The sequence below is a fragment of the Myodes glareolus genome, chromosome 22 (genome assembly GCF_982192425.1).
Source record: "Myodes glareolus chromosome 22, mMyoGla1.1, whole genome shotgun sequence".
NCBI classification, from domain to species: domain Eukaryota; kingdom Metazoa; phylum Chordata; class Mammalia; order Rodentia; family Cricetidae; genus Myodes; species Myodes glareolus.
In genome coordinates, this window is record NC_142047.1 from 6,546,278 (window position 1) to 6,571,375 (window position 25,098).

Sequence of the window (25,098 nt, forward strand, 5' to 3'; positions counted from 1 at the left end):
GAGGAACACAACCTTGAAGCTTGTGTATTGTGGGAATGAAGGAGAAAGAATATTATGGGTTGGGACTTCTTTAGAAGTGGATCTTATATTACAGTAATAACTGGCTCACTGAAATACTGATGGGGAAAGAGAACTCTCAAACTTTTTATTTATTGGTGTTCATTTATTTTCTCAGTGTTGAAAGTGTACTGTGTAGTGATAAGAACAGGTCTGTTGCCCAGTGTTATCGACGAGTGTATAGCAAGTAAATTCTGCAGAGCAGTCTGTGAGGTGTCATGGGTGGTAAGATGGCTTTTGTACAAACTTGACACCATGGGATTTCATTTAGATCATTTCATAATATACTATATGTTAAGTATGGTCTTCAAAATTTTAATACTTCAACTGCTTTAAAAATAAATGGAAATAAATGACATCTGTGACAAGTTACTCTGACTTTAATATAAAATAGTTGAAAACATACAAGTACCCTCTCTGCAATTGACTAGAATGTATGATCCCAACTTTCAAAGTAAATGTGCCCACCTCGCTCACCACCATCTCCCCCCCACCTGACAAAATAAACAAATAAAAATGAATGGGGCAGAGCGTGAGAGCAAAGGCACCTTAGAGCCAAGGCAAATCTTTAATCATCAATCAACATTATGAGCAGTGATTTGATTTAGTTAACCTAATAGTTTCTTCAAAACTTCATTACATGGCACTTGGTCTTGTGGTAGCATAGGTTGCTTTCAATATGGCAAGAAACAAGGGCTCCTAATTCGGAATCCTTCTAGCCCAAATGCGTCCACGGGTCAATGCCTGATACTTAATCTTGATGAAAACAGCTACAGTTGGGAACTGAATGAACCCCCAGGGCAGGGACAACCCTGAGGGGAACAGATCGCCCTTCAGTATTTCTAGAGTCACTGTGTCATCTGGCCTCATTCTCCATCTTTCCAGCTCCACGGAGTCTTTCCATCTTGTTTCAGATGCCATTCCCAGAGCCACTGCTTTTGTACTGTGTACTCAGAGAGGCGATCTGAGGAAGGAACTGCTGATGGCCTCACAGATGAGGCCACAAGCTCCAGGAAGATCCATTCCTCAGTTCATGGCCATACTCTGTTTCTTAAGACTTTGTGACAGCCAGGCAGAGGTGGTGCACGCCTTTAATCCCAGCACTCGGGAGGCAGAGGCAGGTGGATCTCTGTTTGAGGAGTTTGAGGTCAGCCTGGTCAACAGAACAAGTTCCAGGACAGCTAGTGTTGTTACACAGAGAAACCCTGTCTCAAAGCAAAACCAAAGAAAAAAGTTCTCCAGACGGGGGCTTTATGGACAGTTTTAGAAATCCTACAGCAATCAAACCTTTGCTAAAGAGATCACTGCATCCTGAGACTGCCCCATGAGAGAATCCTCAGGAACAAAGACAATGGAGATGCAGTGGGAAGAGGCATCAAGGTGAGGTGGCCAGGTGTATGTGCTTAGAACTTATACTAAATTCATTTGTTCTCTGTTCAGAGAAACTTGGGCATTAAAAATTAAGTAACAAATCCTCATTAGCTATTTGCTTTTCCCAGTAGGGAAGGGGTATGTATGAGTCTCCCACAGGAAGGCTTTCATTTTATTGTTTCATCTTTAATACTTTAATTTTTGTTATTTTAAATTAAAAAGCTGGCAAGGCTATGGGAAAATTAAACTTGACTGCACTTCCAATAAGCTCTGTTTCACATCAATTGTAATATGACTCCACACTGGAACCAGTAAAAGTGGCATACCTTAGGTGAGAATGCCGACAGACCACGATGACTTTGAAGTGGGCAATATTCATCATTTTGGTTTTCTTAATCTTTTTGGCCAATGAATTTCCCTGCTTTTTCTTTCTATTCTGTCTTTACATTTATAAACTGAGTTTGGCGTGAGGATACATGATGGGTAATTCTTCATGTTAAACCTGAGTTTTAAAATTTATTTCTCTTCAAGGTGGTTTCAGGTTCGTCAGTGTTCACCTTCTATTGCAGTGAATTCATATATTTCCATAAAGAGGTTTGTCTCTTTAACATCCTGTTGAATGGATATTGTAAGACAGGTTTATGTTTATAATATGTTTCTCTTAAAATGTTTTATTAAATATTGATTAGTTTAAAGTAATATTAGCATACTTTGAAAAAAGTATAAATAAATAATAAACTGGAATAATCAACATCCATTAGCGATAACCCATCTAAAAGTGGTTATAAGCATCAGTTTGGGAAAATTCCTTCATCCATTCTCAGAACAACGCTGCAGACATCTTGCTGGGGATACAGTTGTCAACAGAGGCTAGAGTTCCTAGACAACCTGCATAAACTATAAAAAGCTAGTCACATGGTGAGCAGGAATATGCTCTCTATTTTGTGAGAGAACTCTGTATCAGGTTATGCATAACCTTGAATCCTGGCTCCACCCTTAACTTCCCATGGCTCCTCTGTGAAAGGGCTATGGCAATAGTTAGAGGGATGACCGTGCGACTGAGTGAACCGAAGGTGCTTTAGAAAAGGCCCGTGTGTGGGGAGTGATCTCACAATTCTGGCTCCAGGTTGGTGAAGTGTCTATCTCTGTTCACAGCATATCCCATCCCACAGGACAATGTACCAGCACAACACAACTGTATGAAGCAAAAGAAAGACAGAAAAGATTTCAGACCCAATTCAGCATCATACGTACAAACTAGCCACGCATTAGTAACACTAACTGCAGCTTACACTAAAGCTCATCTATCAGGAATGGCCAACTGTGAAGCAAATCCTTAGAGGAAAGATGAGAAAATGCCTTTAATTGTTAATTCAAAGAGAAAAGGTGGGCTGTTGTGTGCTACTCTGAAAACTAACCAGGGTGAAAGAAAAGAATAAAAGGGGATAGTGTAATGGATTAACAAAAATGCTGCAGGATCCCCAGATCCCTGGTGACTGCAGTAGCAGAAATGCTGCAGGTCCCCAACTGGCAGCAGCAGGCCATGTGGCAGCGGGCAGCAGGCACAGTTCCTTGAGTGGCTGCAACAGGCCACGAGGACAAACAGATGGACATGCCACAAGACCACACCACAGGTCTCCCAAGGTGGCTGGTCCCAGGCAGGGAGACATATGGTGGCAGGCGAGAGACAGAGTCATGGATAGGCACGCTATGCAGAGTGAGGTTGGATATTTATTTAGTGGGTTATGGAAGGGATGAGGGAGGAGAAGGAAAGAAGAGGTGGGGGGAGAGAAACAGAAGGGGGAAAGGGAAGAAGGAGCAAGGCAGAAGCTGCCTGGGGGTGGGGAGATGGAATAGGAAGAGCCTCAGGCTGCAAGAAAGGAAGCTCTGCCTGCCTTAGCAGACAGGGGAGGGAGTGGGCATGGCTTGTCTCTTAAAAGGACAGGACAGATCATTACAGAAAGAAACTCAGTTACATTAATGCTTATTCATAAATCATCCTTAAATACAATGTATAAAAGAAGCATCTGCCACAGTACTTGGAGCATGGCTTGTCAGGAAGGAAGGACATACCATAATGGCATAAATGTTCCTTCATCAGGAACTGGTGGCAACAGACATGTCCTGACCAACTGGGAAAGACAGTGAGAGCAGGGGCCACTTCTGGCTGCGTGACCTGCTTTGGGTAGCACTCGTTCTACCAGATTGCCTCACCCAACTTTAATAGAATAGGAGGAGTATAGTCTCACTGCAACTTGATATACCATGGCTGGCTAACATCCACGGAAAGCCTGCCTGTATCTGAAGACAGACAGTGGAGGAGTGGCTGGGTAGGTGAACTGGGAGGATGGGAGGGAGGGGAAACTTTGATTGTAGATAAACAACTCACCAGGGTAGGAGCGTGGGGATTTAGAAATATTAGTAAAGAACACCAAGACATGAATAAGACAGAAAAACAGAATAGTGCCAGGAGGGAGTTCCAGTGAATACTGAAATTGCCCGAGTTTAATTTCCAATTGCTTAGAATACCCCTGACGCCAAAAGACAAAAAGTTGCATTGGCAGGACACAAGGAAATGAACAGACCAGTTGAAGGTCACGAGCTACATCCACAGCTAACTATTCTGTTGCGACATCAAAACAAGGCACCCTCACACCCTAGACCAAAACATTCCACAGGCAAACCACTTCCTGGGAAGAATCCAATGTTATCTTCTTAAGGGAACTGGAACCTTAGTGGAATCCTTAGACTTAGTAGAAACATATCTACTTCCCTATTCCTGAAATACAAGGTCTGGCTATTAGCCACACCTGTTGACAATAACCTTGAGAGAACAGAACTCTCTGACCTAAATCTAGGTGGGACCTTTGTTTGAGGTAGAAACACAGAAGCCTTGAAGGAACAGAGGTAAGTCCCAACTCTCTGACCTTTAGTCAACTGGGGAAATAGGCCCACATTTTTGTGCCTCCACAATACATAACCAAACAAGCAAAAGACAGTAAAAGGCTAGGAAATTTGACTCAGTTCACATGCTTATTCTCCCCCCATCCCCACTCCCAATTCACTTTGTTTAAGAGATGACAGAAATCGTGCTTTAAAAGATAAATAAAAGAGTTTGTAGGAATGTTTACTTTTGTAATTTGCCCCTTTCCATTACAATTGGCAAGCTAAACTTCACCTGGCACTTTTCCTCGGGACAAGTGTGCCTGAGCTCTGTCCACAAGGTCCTCAAAGGTCACATTACACAATTTAGGTGAGGCAGTGGGTTGAAGAGCAACAGAAGAGACAAACTAGGCAGACAGGTCCCTATCTTGGGGGAGCTGAACAAAAAAGAAACCAGAAAGCAAGAAGCAGGAAAAGAAATGTATTGAGAAGTTGAAACCAGATGCCCTGAGTGTGACTTCAACCAGGGCAGCCAGTGGAGGAAGCTGAGGTTAGGTCTCTCTCGGAAGGTGAAACGCAGTAGGATCTTCAGGCAAATGCAAGGAGCGGGCAAAGGCTCCAGAGAAGGGAGGACAGGATGCTGGAGAAAGGACAGAGTGGGGATGGGGTAGGCTGCGCAGGTATTTCAGCTGATGTTTCAATTTGATGCCATGAATTTAAAGCACGACAGGACTACGTGCGCGCAGCACAGAGCTCTGCTGGGATGTGGGACGGAGCTGGGCTGAGAACGTGGACCTCCGCCAGCGGACGAAGACAGTGATGCGTCCTGGGACTTGAGCAGGAGGTCAGGTGCGAACAGGGATTGGGCTTTTGTGAGAATATGATAAAGAGGAGGGCGGAGGAACTGAAACAACGAGGAAGGAGTGTGTCTTCAGTGCTAGGCTGTGGGTTTCGAGGGGGGTCAGAGGGGAAATGAGGTAGAACAGCAGTGCTGGTGGCTGAAAGAACTACAGGGTGAGCACAGAGGGAAGCGGTGGTGCCTGAGCAGTGAGGAGCCCCAGGAAAGTACCTGTGCACGAGAGAAAGCACACCCTCCTCTGTCGGAACGCTACGGTAGCAGATACCCCTGTCTCCCTGCGGTGCTCTAAGATGAGCTCTTGTTGGAAGGGCGGCATCTCTTCCTTAATGCAGTCTGCGTGAAACAGGCTGACTCTGAAAGATGTGGTCATGGAGGGAGCGGGTGGCCAAGGTCGTGAGCCAGTTCTAGACACCCCTCTCCAGAGGTAATCATCTCCCCTGTAGTTCTCAGGGTCTAGGGCTCACTCCCCATGGAGCAGTGCTCATCTAATACAATGTGCTCTATACTCGGCCCCTCCCTTTTGTTATGGCCTTATAGTTGGTCCTCTGGGTTCGTAATTAAAACTACTTGAAAAAACTTGCTTCCAGACTGAATCTGGAATCTGTGCAGGCTTGTTTTCCTTACTATTCTTTAAACTACTGACACAACATTTGAACTGTATTGACTAAGTATTATTAATAATCGGTAGAAGATATGTATAGTCATGTACAAACACTATGCTATTTTATAGACTGGAACACCCTAGATTTTTGTCTGTAATGACACTGGAACCAATCCCCTTAGATCCTGAGGGGCAACTATACTTAACTTTGTTTTCAAGACATGTCTGGCAGATGATTTCTGGGAAAGAAGTCACGTTATCTAGTAGCTACTACACAGACATAAAATATAACCCTGATAAATGGCAATCTAGGAAAAGGAGTGCTGGGCCTGCTGTGGGTAAGCAGAAAGTTTCCTCTGCCAATCTTTTTTTTAAATTAATTTATTTTTATTTTATGCGTATCAGTGTTTTGTCTGCACGTATGATTGTGTGAGGGAGTCACAGACAATTGTTAGCTGCTGTGTGGGTGCTTGAAATTGAACTCAGGACCTCTCAAAAAGCAGTCTTAACCGCTGAGCCATCTCTCCAGGCCCTCTGCCAATTTTTTGGTACAGCAAAAAATACTACTGAGCATGCTACTGAATACACCTGGGAGCAACTGCTTATGAACTCACCACTCAGGCTGACTGACACACCCAGCAAATAAAGATGTGAGGCAGGAGACTGAAAGCCTTAAGAAGGTAACTGCATTCAGAGCCCACCATGGGTGAGCTGGAACTGAGTGTGTGTGGGAATGAGAACAGGCCACTGCAGGGCAGGGGGTGTGACTGGGGCTGCAGGAATAAAAATGCGGATACACAACAGGACTGAGAGGAGCCTGTAAGAAAGGCCATGGTAGATCAGTGCATAGCCGAAGCAGGGTGAGCCAAACTCCCGAGGACATTCGGGAGGGGTGATGACAGCCAAAGATGACTAGGTGTGCCGCCCTCTCTCACACTGGATGGTGTTTGCAGATGCCAAGTTGGGAAAGAGCGAGAGAGAAAGAGTTTAGTGACTTCCTGGATGTAGGGATAAGGACGGGAGGAACAGGAGCAGGCGAGGCTGACCCACCAGTACAGTGCTGGTGACTGCCCACTCCTAAGATCAGAATAAGGAGGGGCAGGAAGATGCAAGTGTGCAGGTCCCTTTGTCACATAAAGCCACCAAAGGTACCTACGAGGATGCAATAAAAAGCTACCCACACTAAGTCTGTACACACCAAAGCCAGATGGGGTCCCGGTGCTGGGAGGGGAGTGCACATAAGCTCACCCTTAGCCCAGAAGCTACTTCCAGCGGACAAGCCTTGCACATGGAAACTTGGTTTTTCCCAGTGGGTTTACAAAGGACCCCAGGCCTGGCAGTAGACGGACAGTATGTTTTGGAGAATCATGTCAGTATTGTCTCAGAATGCTTTGTTTTAAAACCTTGTCTTTTGCTTATCTACTGCACTTTCCTATCTTGTGTCTTTATGGGTGTGTGTGTCTGTGTTGGTGATTTTTTCCTTTTTCTTTCTTTTCTCTGTTGGCTTTGTTTTATTTTGCTTTGTTTTTATTGGCTTGCTTGGGTGTGGCGTTGGAGGGTGGATTGTGGGGCGGTCTGGGAGGAGAGGAGGAAGGGGAGACTGTGATCAGAATATATTGTGTGAAAAAAACTTACTTTTAAAAAGCTATTCTTAACTACGGTTTGGCTGTCTTTACTACTTTATAATTTACCGAATGCTTTACTATTGGGCACACACAGGATGAGCAATCTAACATCCCATATTCTATTTGGGTAAAGATTCTTTATATAAATGATAGATAGCACTGTATACATTTAAAAACTAAATTATGTTGGCAGGTGTGTTTTTGTCCATATGCATTAAGTCAAGTATTTATCATTAAGAGAAGAATTATGTGTTCCAAGTGACTGTGGGGAACACGAATGTACACTGATGTTGTTCATGTTAGAGACATGGGGCAGGCCATTGTTCTTAAGTCTCAGCAAGACAAAATGTACAGCACACAGAGACAGATTCTTGTTTCCTTTCCTTTCATTCATTCTGCGTATACTTACTGGATCCCCGCAGCTTGGGAATGTAATGGGGAACAAAACAAACCTGCTTCTAGACATCACCAGGGGTCCATGACAGGAATCAAACAAGGTGCTACGGTGATGAAACTGAGGGGAATCACATGGTTCAAATGGGAGGTGGATTACAACATCAAGATGAGTAACAAGCTGGGAAGGCAGGGTGGGCAGGAGGACAATCCATCAGAAGGAATAGGAATAAATAGACATATAAGAAATGCTGCAAAAGCTCCCAAGGGCCGGGGATATACTGCTTATTGAAAATATGTGATCGGCATGAGGGTGCATTTTTCAACTGTTATTTTGTAGTTTATTAAATGGTAATCTTTGATTACCTTTAAATCACCCCAATTATGCTAAATTTGGTCTGTTTTCTAAGTGTAAAATTAATTTTAAAAAATGTCTGTATGCTGGATGCTCTGGTCCTCTGTACAGAATTGCCTGTTGTCTGTCAGTTTCCCTAGTGTGAGTGTGATCTGAAGACTCTTGAGGGGTGGAGCAGCCTGGAGCTCTGCAAGGAGTCATGGGAAGGCACTCTGCCTTCTGCGCCCCATCACCCCATACACTTCCTGCAGAGTCTTTCTCAGAACCCCACTAAAGACCAGCTGTCTGGAGACTGTGTTTATGGACAACGTTTGAAAGGCCTGTTTCTTGTTCAGCACACACAGCAATCATGATGATGATGATGGTGACAATGACTGAAGCTGTAGCGTTCACTTGTGTCAGATGATTCACTGAGAACTTTACACCCATCAATATTTCATTTAGCCCTTACAATCATACTTTGAGAGGTACTGTAATTATAATATTTAGTAAATTGTGACTGGGCGCTAGAAAGATTAAATGACTTGACCACGGTCATCCAGCAAATGAAGGACAGAAACAATTGTGGGTCTTGACCCTGAGTCAGGCTCACACACCATTTCTCTAAAGCCTACGACATTCATTCTGATATTAAACTCGTCTCCATGACTGTGGCTGCCCATGACCTAACCCCCAAATAAACAAGCACACCCAAGAAGACCCTCATTTTACTTATGTATGCTCATAAATTAGTTATCTAACAAAGTCATAGGAAGCACCACAGCAGAGGTCCTGTTGCTTGAGAAGAACGCAGGTTCTCGGGTCTGGCCGGAATCTGTTCACAGATTCTTATGTAGAAAACCAACTGTAATGTGGTTTAAGGTTAATTATATCTTAAAGGATGGAAATGCTGAAACCACACACTTTGTTTTCTTTTTTCATCCTTTCCCCTCACCTGCCCTGATTTCACATAAGAATTCACAGGATAATCAGTCTAGGAAGTTCAGCTAGACCGGGGCCCTTACCTGTCCAATAATGAGAGGAACCACAACCGTCATAAAAAGCTGAGAGAAAATTGATGTAAAAGGCACAGAAGAGGATGAGCCAAGCTGGAAAACAGGAAGACGCAAGTTAGACGTACTGTAACTCAGTAATAAAATACTGCTCCTAAGTCAATGATACAATGAATTAATTTCATTTCCATAAATTTCTTTCACAAGCAGCAAAAATTTGGCAGTGATCAACAAAGAGCAAGTGACGTTGTCTCTGATTTTCTGAATTTCACACAAATAGATTAAGTATTTTAATACATAGTTCTACTGGAAAACTAAGATTAAGGAAAACTGAAGTTACATAATCATCTTAAATTCCATTTTATTATACACTCTTGGATAGAGTTATTCTACATATACCATATTTCACATACAGTCATAACTTTGTGAGTTTCTCATCCATTTGTAGATCCTAGAATAATAAACAAACATGTCTCATTCTTTTCTCAGGACAATATTTTTATTGATGCAAATAAAATATTTTTTAACTTTTCTTAAGACAAAGACAATAAATCTCAGCTCCTTTACAATTCATTATTACACATCTAGCATGAGAGAAATCCTAAAACATAGCTTCTTTTTCTTTTCTTAATCTTTCTCTGTGTGTGTGTGTGTGTGTGTGTGTGTGCGCAGGAGAGCAGATATATATGTGCCACAACATGTGTGGGGGTTAGAAGACAACCTCAGACACTGATCCTTGCTTCCCACGTTGACTGAGATAGGGTCTCTTGTTCACCACTGGGAACATCAGACTAGCTGGCCTGCAAGCTACTGGGAATTCTCCTATCTCACCCTCCCAGCTGGGATTGTATATAGACATACACTGCTTATAAGGTTTCTGGGGATTTGAACTCAGGTACTCACGCTTGTGTGGCAAGCTCTTCACCTACTGAGTCATTTCTCTGGTTCTCTACTTTTCTACTTAAAATTTTAATATACCCATTTTAAAAGTTATATGCCCTACCAAGGTTCATAAGTCCTATTTTCTCCTCCCTTGTCTTTTCTCGTTTGCTAACAGTTACCATCTCAGCTTCACAGAGACCGCATTGACTGCAGCCTTGATGTTCATCTACATACATAGTAATATTGGCCTCAATTACCAAGAATCAATTTCCCTGCGAACTTTCTCAACCTCCTCCTGGTATTCAAACATCTCTGGACCAGTGATTGCCTGGTTCATAGACGTCCACATTCCTCTTCAGCCCTTTCTCTGGACAAAGTTCTCCCAACCCACAAACATTATCTCTCTTGTCCCTATAACTTGCTTTTCGTCTTCCTATAGATTGGACCTCGGATTTCTTATTTACTGGCTGACTCAGAATGAGAAATGCCTTTTGGAGGACAATTTTGTGAATCAACAACGATGCAGCAATGACTGAGGGCAGAATGTCAAAATAGATCAAGCACTTAGATGAATGGCAGCAGCAGCTCAGAAACGATGTAGATGTATCTGACATCTGGTGTATTTGATGAAGGACTACATTGCTCAGGGTAGCCTTGCACTCAATATTCTCCAGCCTCAGCCTCCCAAGCTGTGGGAGTATAGCCATGCCCCATTGAAGGGACGGGCTCTAGTCAGCCTGGGTGAGCGTGGAGAGCATGGCTCCATTTCCTCTGCCTTGCTAAGAAGCATTAGTTACATTCCTAAAGCTAGTCACCAAGGTCTATTCCCTTACTTGGCCACTTCCCCACCTGAAGCTGACTACTGAGGTCCAGCTATCAAAGTACTGAAGATCAGGGATGAAAAGCCCCCTTTGGCTCACCTAATGAACATACCCAATTAAAATTAAACACCTCATCCAAACATGGGGTTTCCCTCTTTACCTTTATAAACTGCCATTTTCCTATGTGCCACATCTGTCTCTTTATCCAGAGCCAGTCCTTTGTCATTGTTACCTACCCCATAACAAATACCCCTTCCCCCTCATACTCTATTTCCTGTCTTTGTCTCTCGTTCCCAGTCCTTGTCCCTCTGAGGGAAATAAATCTCCTTTGTGCTGGGAAGTTGGTTCTGGGGAGTCCTGAGCAAACTGTTTCCTTTCACCCACTGAATATAAAAAAAGAAATAGGAAAGAAAGGACATGACTGCTTCTAGGAATGGTGGAGGAGAAAGTTTATTGTAGATAAAAGGGAGAGCATAGCCAGAGGCAGGGGCAGCCTTGAGAGTCCACAGTGGATGTGACCAGATTAAGCTGGGCTATGAGGGGAGAGGGGGATGGGAAGGGAGAGAGGGAGAGGGAGAGGTGCAGCAGCCAGGAGGACAAAGGTCCTAAAAGGGATGGGTAACCAAAATGTCTGGATTATATAGGAAAGAGCCTCTGGTGGAAGGGCAACACATAAACCAGAAACCAAAGTTAAATCAAGATGGGATAAGCAAATTAAACAGACCTATGATCCCTAGTGAAACAAAAGTAGCATTATATCTTCCAACCAAAAAGAGCCCAGAGCCACATGGCTTTAGCACAGAATTCTACCAGAAGAATCAACAGCAACACTCCTCAAATTATTTCACAAAACAGAAATACAAGGAACATTGTTCAATTCTTTTTAGTAGGCCAGAGTTACCCTGATATCTAAACTTCAAGAAAGATGCAACAAAAACAACAACAACAACAAAGAGAATTACAGACCAATTTCCCTTATGAACACAGATGCAAAAATTCTCAGTTAAAAACTTGCAAACTGAATAAAACACACAAAAAAGATCATCTGCCAAGATCAAGTAGGCTTCATTCCAGAGATGCAGGGATTGTGTGTGTGTGTGTGTGTGTGTGTGTGTGTGTGTGTGTGTAATGATTGTGCTGTCTCTTTAAGAGACAAGCCACACCCACTCCCTCCCCAATCCTCCAAGACAGGCTGATCTTCAGCTTGAGGCCAGAGCTCTCTGTCTTTTCTGTCTTCCTCTGGGAGAGGCAGCTTTGCTTCTGCCTCTCTCCCCACTTCTCTGCTTCCCCCTTCTCTGTCTCTCTTTCCTCTTCTCCTCTCTCTCTCCTCTTTCCCCTTTACTCTCCATAATCCCCTGAATAAATATTCAACCTCATTGTGCATGTCGTGCCTATCCATGTCTGTCTCTTGCCCGCCTGCCACATGTCTCCCTGCCTGGGACCAGTCACCACTCAGGAGGCAGCTGTCTCTGCCTGGGACTGGCTGCTCCCAGGGCCCCCACTGCCTGCTGCCACATGGCCCACTACCACTGTTTGGGGACCTACAGCATTTCTGCTGCCTACTGCTGTCGGGGATCCTGCAGCATTTTAATTTTTCCATTACATCGTGCAACATATATAAACTAATAAATGCAATCAACAATATTAACAAATGCAGAAAAGGCCTTTGACAAAATCCAATATCCCTCATGAAGAAATGAGGGATACAAGAGACACACTTCAGCATGTTAACGGCAGTTTACAGCCACCCCACAACCAGCATCAGTCTAAATGGGGAGACTCAAAGCAATCCCACTCAAATCTATTTTCACTAATGAAAAGTAATAAAAAAGTCTTTTCTTCACTCTGGTAAATTTCACAAAATTTCGTTCCCACCCTTAGACTCAATCTTTATATAGTCAAGATACCAAGACTGTGTCCGTCCATCAGGGGCCTATGCTCATTTAATACCAGCTTCACCACTGTTCCCCAAGCTGTGGCTCTTAACCCCTTTCCTGTGCATCTATCTGCTGTAGAGAATCAAACAGAAAAAGTGAGGCTGAAGAGGGGGGGTGATGAGTTGCAGGGACAGCTTTCTATGGAAAATAAGACTAGGTAACGATCACAAACTTGCCTCACAAATATTACCTCTAGATTTCTTCCTGATGCAATGGTTGAAAGCAGGAAAAAAAACAGATTGAGATACTGGATAAACTTCAAATACTAAAGTCTTCAAGTTCTGGATATCCAGTCTAATTCACAAGGTTTAGACTAAGTGTCTGGAGAACCAGCAGGATTCTGGTTATAACTGCTGTGTAAAGACAATCCCGGCCCAGAATCTCAGGGTTCAGCTCACGCATTCCTGGCTCCTCTTTCTACCTAACTTCATTCATATTTGAAAATGTTTAGGTGCTAGGGATACTGTGGAATCCAACAATAACAGAAAACAGCGGAGCATGCAATGGCTGAGGGTGAAGCTATCAAGGATCCCCAGAGTACATTGTCCTCTAGAACACCTGAGACCTTTGAACCACTTGACTGGAAACAGGTTAGAATGGCCCTCCTCCCAGGTCCTATCAGATGATGAACAAGACCAAGCTATCCGGGGACTTAATTAACTGGGTTCCTAAAGGAGAGGAAGGGAAGCAGGGATACTGACTCTGAAGGGAAGGAGACCTGGAGTCTGATGTGACAAGTCCTTTCTTTCGACTTGGCCACGGGACCTACTGTGTGGTCAGTGTGAGGATTCAAAGGCGTCTTGAGGAGGTTTCTGGCGCTCACTGGCTTTCAGGAGAGGACATGGAGCATTTGGCACAGGACAGCACATTAGAACATGGGGAGACAAGGAGGAGATCCAGGTATTCTATGCCCACACCTGATTTCTGCTGTGTGAATAATTGCTTTCATGAGTGAGGATCCTGATGTGGACAAAAGAACCCTGGAAAGCGGCCAGCTTTCCTATCAAGCATGCTGCCTGGGTTTCACAGAAAACAGATCTCAATACTGCCAAATTTTAAGACAGAGCACATTAAACAAATGACGCAGTTACCACTTAATTTCTTGCAGAAATATTGTACCTCAAAGCAGAAAACTTACAAGTAGTTTGGTTTTGTAGCTTTAATAGCTTGTACTGAGAAGAAATGATACATAAAAACTCAAAATATGAGAATTAAAGTCCTTTATGTTTAATCACTCCTGTAGGGAACAAAGAAAGCTGTGTGTGTGTGTGTGTGTGTGAGAGAGAGAGAGAGAGAGAGAGAGAGAGAGCGCGAGAGAGAGCAGGGGTCAGGGAATCATGGGAAAAGCTGGAATGAGGAGGGAGGAGTGGAAATGATGTAAACACAGTACTCAAGTATAAAACCCACAAAAGAATAAAAAATTAAACAAATAAAGAGGAGAAAGATACACTTGCGAGCAGACCCGGCCATCACCCTGTAACATGAACTTGCTCCCCCACTGATACCTGGATACAGTTTAAATCTTATTTTCTTAGGAATTCTTTCCAAAACTCCTTCCAGATGCTGATTGCTCCCTCCCTTCTGTGAACTGCAGTTCCACTGTACTGGCAGCATCCCAGCTCTTTTCCAGATGCTGATTCCTCCCTCCCTCCCCTCTTGGGGACCACAGTTACAGGGTACTTCGCTAGCAGCATGCAGACTGCTCTTTTCCAAGTCTGTCCTTCCAGGGAGAGCGGACATACCTGAACACTGTCTCGCTAATGGTTCACAACTAGGGAAGCGCTCAGAAACTACAGGAGGCTAGTTAGGCCAGACTACTTGGCCCAGACATTGAGTGACAGGGACGGGTTCTGGAAGGATTAGAGTGCCTCACAGGGCCCCAGCTGCTGCCCCGTCCACACTCTGAGAGTCATAAATCTACTAGGCACCAGGCGCGCAAGACATGTGTCAGTTTTGGAGTGCTTATAATACATGGAGAGAAAGGAGCCTGGTGTGGTTTCTTTGCATTCTCCTAACAGTCCTGAGGTAAGTGACAAAGTCTTAGGTAACTCACAGATCCAGGAATGGATCAGTCTGGCCTCCCTCTGCCTAATCACCTCCTCTGAGTACTGATAAGCACTAGATCCTGGTTACTGAGTATCCTCTGCCCATACAATAAGCCACATCAAACTGAATTCGTGTGACCAGATTTAATAGACAGAGCAAAGCCACTCCTGTGTGACTCTTGGAAAGGCAGGAGAGAAATGAGTCGGCAGGTCTAGTGGTCAGGTCCTAAATACCCTGTAGGCGTGGTCTTGAGCAGCTCTCAGGGAGGAGCTGACCCTTGGTGAGCTTTTTGAAGGGAGAGATCTGGAATGGGAAGAATGTCCAGCCCAACATCTGGGCGGAGTTTGGAATAGGGGAGTGAAACCGGAGAGGAGATTCCTAACAAGTAGAACAGTAGCATTGATTGTGGACTTCTATGTGGCTGATACGGGTCTAGATGTCTAGATGCTTAATATGTGTTAGACAGTTTGACTCTCACAGAAATTCTGTGAAATGGGACTATTAATCCTACTTCAGTGGCTAATAGTTAAGTAAACTGGATATGGTCACTGCAGCTACAGAGGTGTAGCCCTAAAGCCTTCCACTCTCCGGCACAGTGATTGCAGAAGGTCCAGAAGGTAGATAAAGCAACAGGAGTGGAAGCCAAAGCTGGATTCTTCTTTTCTTGCTGGTGGGGTTGGGGTCGACGGGGGTGGATGATTGAGCCATAGAACACAGTGGGTTGGGGACAGAAGGGGGTGGATGATTGAGCCACAGAACACAGTGGGTTGGGGACAGAAGGGGGTGGATGATTGAGCCACAGAACACAGTGGGTTGGGGACAGAAGGGGGTGGATGATTGAGCCACAGGACACAGTGGGATGGGGACAGAAGGGGGTGGATGATTGAGCCACAGGACACAGTGGGATGGGGACAGAAGGGGGTGGATGATTGAGCCACAGGACACAGTGAGATGGGGACAGAAGGGGGTGGATGATTGAGCCACAGGACACAGAATCATGAATGGCCCTTCTCCACACTCCCAAGAATGGTACCTAACTAGTACCAGTTTGGACTCATCAGAGGGAAGCTAATTCAGTACGCACAGTGGATGCCTTGGGGCTTTAGTGTTTAATTCTCCAGACTGGCAGAGCAAGGTTCAGTGGCAGCGCAGTTGACTGTTACCACTATACTCAATTTAATAACGACTTTGCTTGGAGAGTAAACTATTACTGGTCCAAAGTAGCCAGGCTCAGAAAGACAAATAAATGACAGCTCTGAAGAAGAGATGCTGATGGCCTGCAGAATTCGCTACCAACCAACATTAGGGACAGAGGGAGCCTTTTCAATCACTCCTCTAAGTGGGCTGACCTGCAAATTGTCATTAATGCATGGGGGTTGTCACCTGTTCTGGAGGGTCTCTAATACCTTTTCTCTCCTGCCAGGGAAACCCATTAGCTGCAGGCATTGCGATTTGTGTCTCTTATCTGCTATCAAAACATTATTGTATTCAATAATTTACTCCTGATGATTGGCCTTTGCTTTTATTAGGAAAAATAGAAAGAGCTAGGTATAGTTTATACTGTAGAATGGCAAATGCCTGCCAAATTTCATTTTATGGAAAATAAGCAAGGAGTGGTTTGAGATAATGAAAGATTTACACACATATACACACACCTGCACGGATGTACTTACAGATGTGCCCTGCCCAATTTCTACCTCACACACAGGGCCCAGCCCTGGGGGAAGAGGAAGGGAGGCCTTGCTTACTATTGGATCTTAACTTTCTTGTAAATACAAGGACGAACACTCATGTCTCTGACCCGTTGTGAAGACCAGCACCACAGGGATGTCTTCCTTTTCAATCCCTAACCTTCTCCACGGTCTTTTCCTCCCTGGTAGCTCTTCCTCACAGGGGTGCATGAAAACTAAACTGCTGACCTCCTGAAGCCAGGTGACACACCTGACGTCACAATGATCGGGATATTTTTTAAATTAAGGTAAGAAGTATGGTTGTTACACAGCTACATTTATGCAGCTCTTTACATTAAACTAAAATTGGGTTACTGCATAGAGAACACATTAGGAGAGGAAATGATCTTTTATTTTACAGTTAAATAGCTAGCATTTTTATTCTCTGAGAAATAAAACAGACTAAATATTTTTAAAGATAGAATAGTATATAAAGTATGGTTTCATTTTTATGTTGATTTACCATTTTTGATCTTTATTTAGGCGTAATTGACAAAATATGAAAGAAACAAAAAGTAATGACTATGTATATGGTATGAGAGCCATACTCAGTAATGACTATGTATATGGTGTGATGGGCGCCATACTCAGAAATGACTATGTATATGGTGTGATGGGCGTTATATTCAGGCTACTTAACATATCCACCGGCTTGCATAGTTTCCTCTTTGTGTTTGTGGTAAAAATATTAAGATCTACTCTTAACAAATTTTAATCAAGCAATGATTTAGCGGGAGGCACCACGCTGTCATTAGGTTCCAGCACAGTCTTCTTAAAATCGCAAGCTGAATGCTGGCGTTCATCATTCCAGTCTGGTTCTCCGAGCTTGACAGTTAGAGATTCTTCAGGTGAGTGAGACCACATGGCACTTGCCTATCTGTCTACCTTCATTTAGCTTGACATCCTCTGTGTTTATTGATGTTGTATGCTAATTCAGTGTAAGATGCAAAAGTTGCTTTGGATTACTTTAATGGAAACTTTTTTTTTTTGGTGGTTTTGAGGATTGGTTTTAGGGCACCTCTGAGCTGCACCCTATTCCTGATGGAAACTATGTGTATATCATAAATTCTAGTTACTCAAAACATGTAGTCTTTAAGTGAAATGCACCCTATTAAACTGTAAAAGTGGTCTCTCCCAACCCCAAGAGGAAGCATAGGACTAAAGGCAGAAGTATCTGAAAAGAAATTTTGCTCCTGGCTTTCTGAACAAACAGTTCATGTTATCAATCTGGAGTTTGGTTAAGGAACCCAAAAGTCTGCTGAACAGCCCCTTAAACAGAAAGGGCATTTACATTCTTCTAGAAGGGGACAAGGCGGCAGCAAGCAGGAGAGTCCTGCTCAGCTGCTCTTCCCTGCTCACACAGAAGCCCCGGGGCTGGGCTGGAGCAGGACATGGGACCGGCATGAGTCAGGGACCCTCCAGTAGAGGGTGTTGTCAGTGTCATCTCTAGAGTTCCTGAGACAGCTTCCCAGACGTTCTGGCTTCCCTGTCTCCCCCATTATAGTTCAGAAAGGCTTGTGTGTGCTGGAGGTGAGGTGTGGGGTGGGGAGTGGGGGACACATAGCATTTACAATGGGTTCCACAGTTTAGCTACACAAAAAAGGCTCAGAAACAGCGTCTGTGTGACTAACAGAAGCTACCTTAGTCTGGAGAAGAGTCAACTGAAGCAGAAGCCATCTTGTGTGACTCAAGGGGGACAATCAAATGGCCGGTCCCTCTTTCTTTTGCTCTCCATCAATCAACATGCTGCACATCCCACTCATGTGACAATTGATTATATAATCATAACTTGGAACATAATATAAAAATAATGATTATTATACATGACACCTGCAGCAGAGTGCTGGCTAGTTTTATGTCAACTTGACACAGGGAAGGGAACTTCAATTGAGAAAATGCCTCTACAAGATCATGATGTAGGCAATTCTACAAGGCATTTTCTAAATTAGTGATTGATGGAGGAGGGCCCAGCCCATTGTGGGTGGGACTGGGTGGGACCACCCCTGGACTAGTGGTCCTGGGCTCTTTTAAGAAAGCAGGCTGAGCAAGCCAGGAGCAAGTCAGTAAGCAGCATGCCTCCTCGGCCTCTGTGTCAGCCTCCAGGCTCCTGCCCTAACTTCCTTCAATGATGGACTGCTACCTAGAAGGAGAAGTGAAATACACCCTTTCGTCCCCACGCTGCTTTGGTCATGGTGTTTCACCGCAGCAGTGAGAGCCCCAGCTAAGACAAGCAGTACAAACTATTTCCGTTTACAGTGAGGACGGAGAGCTGAGATGTCTGTCGCAGGCATCAGTTGGCAGGAGATGAACGATGGCTACAGACGCAAAGGCTGCTCCAATTAGGACCCTCCTTTCAGTAAACTATTAAATACAGTTGGAAGCACCAAGACTGGTAATTAATGTTTTCGCTAAATTTCTTCCACATTCTTGACTTCTGTTTACCCAAATAAGTGCTCAGCTCCTTCAAGCCAGTAATTACGTTTTCTGAGTCTTGTATAGACTATAAATGCTCAGGAAATAGTAACTGAGGGCTAAAAATTGGCCATCAAATGGTTTTCAAGGAGTCAGGCTTCTTAACTAGAACTAGAACTAGGACGAGCCCTCAACCCAGGGTGAACCGCCCTGCCTTGTCTTCTTTACCAGCTGTGCAGTCTGAGCCCATTTTCTCACCTACAGGTGGTCTGCCTGCTATGTATCTAAAGAGCCTGAAGTGACAGCTACTCAGTAAACAGCCTTCTGGCATCTCCACTTGCTGCGGGAGCTCCTTTGGCCAGTAGGAAGCATAGGCAGGATGACCAGGCAGGAAGTAGAGGCAGGGCGTCGAGAACAGGAGAATTCTGGGAAGAGAAAGGAGTCAGTCTGCAGTCATCACCCAGATGCAGATGAGAATACCTCGCTGATGAAAGGTACCAAGCCACGTGGCTAACACAGACAAGAATTATGGGTTACTGTAAGATGTAAGAATTAGTTAATAAGAAGCCATGGAGCCACTGCCGCAGCTGGAGACAGACACATTGGAACCTTGCCAGTAGGCCACGAGCCTTGTGGTAAAATATAAAGTAATGGAAATGGGTTAAATTAAGATGTAAAGGCCAACCAATAAGAAGTTAGAGCTAATAGGCCAATCAGTGATTTAATATTAATACAGTTTCTATGTGGTTATTCTGGGAGTCTGGGTGGCTGGGAAATGAACAAGTGGCCTCCTACTACACCCACTGCCTTGGTGTAGAATGATTATGGACTGTCAATTTGGTATAATCTAGAAACACTGAAGAGACGGCCTGCATGGGTCTGTGAGGTCAGACAGTGAAGAGACGGCCTGCACAGGTCTGTGAGGTCAGACACTGGAGAGACGGCCTGCACGGGTCTGTGAGGTCAGACACTGGAGAGACGGCCTGCACGGGTCTGTGAGGTCAGACACTGGTGAGACGGCCTGCACGGATCTGTGAGGTCAGACACTGGAGAGACGGCCTGCACGGGTCTGTGAGGTCAGACACTGGAGAGACGGCCTGCACGGGTCTGTGAGGTCAGACACTGGAGAGACGGCCTGCACGGGTCTGTGAGGTCAGACACTGGAGAGACGGCCTGCACAGGTCTGTGAGGTCAGACAGTGGAGAGACGGCCTGCACAGGTCTGTGAGGTCAGACACTGGAGAGACGGCCTGCACAGGTCTGTGTGTGAGGTCAGACACTGGAGAGACGGCCTGCACGGGTCTGTGTGTGAGGTCAGACAGTGGAGAGATGGCCTGCACGGGTCTGTGAGGTCAGACAGTGAAGAGACGGCCTGCACGGGTCTGTGAGGTCAGACACTGGAGAGACGGCCTGCACGGGTCTGGGAGGGGTCAACCATATCAGGGTCACACAGTGAGAACATAAATAGGAGAAACAGCTAAGTGCAGGCACTCATCTTCCTCTGCTTCCTGATTGCACACGCAATGTGCTATCGGCCTCTTCGAGCTCTGGAACATAACAGACTGCATCCGTGAACTGTGAGCCAAAATGACCTTTCCTTCTGCGTGTGGCTTTGTCAGGTATTTCATCACAAAGGAAAGTAACAAAACCCGTGGAGAAACAAGGTGTCTTCTATAGTGCTGTAAGAAAGCACTCCACGTTTGGTTTAAGAACTGTTGAGGGAGAATCTACAGTAGAAGGAGTCAGATCAATAAAACATAGGTAGGTGGAAATACGATTGCATGCATGCAGTGTATATACATATGTTTGAGTGTGTAAGTGTTCCATTGCCACTGGGACTTCTAAATACTCATCTCCTCGATGAGAGGCCAGGCCACATGAAATGGGTTGCTGTAAGAACTGGGGCAGAAGTGCCCTACTTCCTAATGGACTGCATCCACAACACAGCCACCACGCGACACGGTATTTCCTTCAACCTTGTCTATTATATGCTGCTGAATAATGAACACTACAATGGATTCTTAACAGTCAGTGACAGTCACCATGAAGGAAGGGGATATAAACAGCCAGACTGTGTGCTTGAAAAGACCTGAAGTGAGCAGGCGATTCCCCAAAACACATCAGAAGGTTTCATGTACCTTCTTAAGCTCTTTAAATAAAAATTTTCTTTTGACACAAAATTCATGTAAAAAATTACATTTGCTCTGTGAAATGCTTCCTGTTTAGACAATCTTTAAAACTTATTATTAATATTTGTGATACTTAAATTTTCTACCCTGACTTCTGATTATGTATGCAAGGCATCCGCTTTGGTTTTCCGACTGTGAGGGAAGATCGATGTCTGATTGCTCTTTCTAACATTGACTGGGTACAGTTAGGTTCCCAGACATTGAGTTAAATAATGGTTAGTTTATTTAATATCGAAAAAAGTATAATTTATTTCCCAGTAAATGAAAAGTAGGCTTGTTTGGGTCAGGTTATGACACTGGCCTCCAATTCATTCATCCATTCCCTGAGCCATCAGACTAACCCCCCACTCACCACTACTGCTCTCCTTCCACGGGAATTTAGAAAATACTAGGTGCTGGAGACAGGGCATGCAAACTCCTGGCTCGGTGGACATTAAGATATATTAGACCTTCACCACTTAACACTGTGTCAGGAGGAAAGTCACTACAGAAGATTCGAAGGCGTCTGAGCCCCTGAGTGTGGCCAGCTGCTCTGACAGGCTCAAACTCCCCTGCAACAACTCACTCCAGTTTCTGCCCTGAGTTCTTTAAAATGCCCCCAACCTGGCAACTTGGTGGTATTCCTGTGCTGGGACCCCTCCTGCTGTATATGAGTTCTGTGCTTGCTGTCCTCCCCCTTCTAAAGCTCTCCCACTGTGTGCTCCCTGCATTTCATTCTTGGAATTCACAAGAGAACCCCAAAGCTACTAGCTCTGGGAGGCTATAGTAGCCCCTGAAAGGCAAACTCACCAAGAGCCCAGGAAAGACACTGTCACTCTCAAGGACACCCTCAGATTCCTAGATCAGCAGGATGGATTCTGAAGTAGATCAGGAAACACATTACTGTCACTGAAAATATCCCAGGTCACTCTCTGGGCAAGCAGATCTATGTTTTCATGCAATTCTAACTTAGAAAATAAATGAAGTAGCTTCCAGTACAGCAGTAACCAAAACCAGATTAAGATTGTATTCTCTTGGGGCCTTACATTCTAAGTGGAAAAGAATGATACAAAACAAATTAATAAATGACTTAAGATGCTATACAGTAATAAATGCTAAGGATAACATGCTATCGTTAAGCTTATAATAAACTTGACTGGGCTAGAGGTTGTCCAAATAATTGGTTAAACATTACTCGTGAGAAGGATCTCGATGTTTCTAGAACAAACTCACATTCAATGGGGTAGACTGTGTGAATGGCTGTCTTCACAGGTGCGGTAAGTCTGCAGCATCCAATCCACTGAGCACAAAGCAATAAGGCAAAGGAGGTGCACCACTGCTCCCATGAGCCAGGATACACCTTTTCTGCTCTCGGAAACAAGGGTCTCTAAGAATCCCAGAGGCCATAACTCTTTAGCTGTCAGGACTGTGATTTGGGGTAGGGTTGATAGTGATACCATTGGTTCTCACAGTCTGAAGCCTTTAGACTCAGACCAAAGCACACTACCAGCTTCCCTTCTTCTTCAGACAGCATATGAGAGAGGACCAGACATCCAGATGTTCTCAAGCACAAGCTAGCTCTGATAATAACTTTCCTCATATATGTGTATATATGCACACTCAGGTTAATTTTCTCTAAACAGATGAGTAGTGGAGGAGGTGGAGATAACTCAAGAACCCTAATTCAGGACAATTAAGCACAGTGGTACAAGAAAGATGAAATATGTTACTTTATATAAAATCTCTTTCTGAGAACGCCATTTGGCTGGAGACCTGATGAAGGTGAAGGAGGGAAGAAAGGAGGTACGTGGGAGGGTGAGGATGGCCCAGAGTCAAGGAATCACTGCCGCACCTGCACATCAATGCACTGTGCAGTCCCCACATAATGACGTCATACCTCCTCTCTTGCCAACACTCCAATGCTTCCCTGTGTTTCTTACTCTCCACCACTAACTAATTTCCTACTTCCCGGAGGAAATAAAACAGTCAGGAAACACCTATGCTCCAGAGTCCTACCAATTAACATTCTCGCATCTCTGCTCACACACCACGACTCGTTATAGATGGGCTCTCTGACCAGGAAACTGCACTCATCCTCCACGCACAAGGGCGCTCTTTCTTCTAGACAAGGAATGGGTCTAACAACTTTCCCTCATTTTAGGTAGGTATCAAATTTACCCTCTACGACTAGATTGCTCTTGTTAATACAAATATGTAATTAATTTTTTTCAAGTAAAAAAAAATCTCTCGATTTTTTATTAACTTTGTTAATGTTTTTGTATCCTTTATTAAAAATTAACTCCAATGTTATCAATTATTCTTAATGTTTCTTCTTCCATTCTTTCCCAAGCATACTTCAACCAGGATTTGACCATATAATTCTATGCAAATAGCTTTTGTGAAGGCTCTCAATGACAACCATCTTGTTAAACTAGTGGCCAGATCATTTTAACTGAACCATTACCCGCACCCCACTTCATACATCTTCTGAAACACAGAATCAAGTACACTCTGAGCATCAAAACCTCTTGGTGTACCTCCCAGATAAAATGGCTGCTGTTCCTTGGTGTTCTTTGTGGATCTCTTAAATACTACAATATTCTACAGCTTGATATAGCTTGGTAATATGTTTTGCCTTCATCTTCACTTTTCCCCCTAGTTAAACCTGAAATTGTCCTTGATGCTGAGGTCTTCCCAATGAAAAATTAAGATTTGGATTGGGCCAATATGAACAGAGAGGATTACGACTGACCCTGAATTACAAATTTGCACAATCGTTTATCTATATTTTTGCCTAGATGTCTTGAAGGCAACTCAATCTAAATGTGCAACATGGACTTCGTGAGTTCCTTAAAAATGCCCAGTCCCACACTCTTCCTTACACTGTCAACTGTAATTCCAACACTGCAGAGGCTCGGGCTTGGAGTTACCCCTGACCTTTTCAGCCCTTTCAGTTGTATTTGATCAAGTTCTGTGTTTCAACTACTTCCCACCAGACTTTCAACTACTTTGGTCTTAGCAAATGAATAATCTGTTTTGCATTACAATGGTCATCCTGTCCCCACCATCATCCTCTTATAACCCAGACATTCTCAGAGTAATGTCCAGAATCATCAGGCTTATGGTGGTGGTACCCATCTATAATCCTAACACTCAGGGGACTGAGGCAGGAGGATCAAGAATTCAAAGTTAGCCTAAGCTACAAAGTCAGACCCTGTCTAGAAAGAAAGGAAAAAAAATACCAGAACATGCCATTCCCTTTATCAAAATTCATTCAGTTATTTCCTGTTTCTTTCAAATTAAATCTCCAAGTCTTTGGTTTTACATAATTGGTTTTGACTGCACTGGTGACACAGAAACACTCAATTCTTTATCTTTTATTCAAATACGACTTTCTCAGTGAGTGTGAACTTACTGACTGTGAACAGCAGCAAGCTCCTCCTACTCGTTACCCTGTATTTCTTCTTTTCAACTGTCTTCTTTTCTCTGTAGCGCTCACCCACATCACACACACTGCATTTTTACTCAGTTGTTTCTTTCCAGTACGATATAATCACCATGGTGGTAAAGAGACCTCTGCTCTGCTTACTGCTCTATCCAGGGCAGAAGGCAATTCCTGGTACATAAGGATCAATTTGCATTACTGAACAGGCAGTGAGCAGATTTAAATACATTTATTATGTAAATACAAGATGGAGTGCAAGTGGGACAAGGTGGAGTTTAAAATTTAAGATAGACATATACATATACACTTATATATACGTACACACATACATATATAATAAAATACATTAGTAGAAATGATTACATAAGAGAAAATTTGTTAATATAGAAGAAAAGAGGAAATGCACATGAACTATGACCTTAAGCAGACAAGAGGAGGCCTGGACTCAGGTGGGAGCAAAGACTGTCCACCCACAAGCCCAGCAAAAATTCAAGGACTATGGTGACGGGTGCAGGTGGTGTG

The 25,098-nt window shown here is 44.0% G+C and overlaps 1 protein-coding gene across 6 annotated transcripts in view; it reads right to left on the bottom strand.

Moving 5' to 3' along the window:
• Slc10a7 (solute carrier family 10 member 7) overlaps positions 1-25,098 on the bottom strand; it is a 228,397-nt gene that overhangs the window by 40,690 nt on the left and 162,609 nt on the right. For 4 of the 6 annotated variants that reach the window (XM_087900553.1, XM_087900554.1, XM_087900552.1 and 1 more), the window contains one exon: positions 9,149-9,232. The exons of the other annotated variants lie outside the window; for them this stretch is intronic. In XM_087900553.1, coding sequence (XP_087756679.1) covers positions 9,149-9,232 — 84 coding nt within the window. The remainder of the gene's footprint in view (positions 1-9,148; positions 9,233-25,098) is intronic. 6 annotated transcript variants of the gene reach the window in all.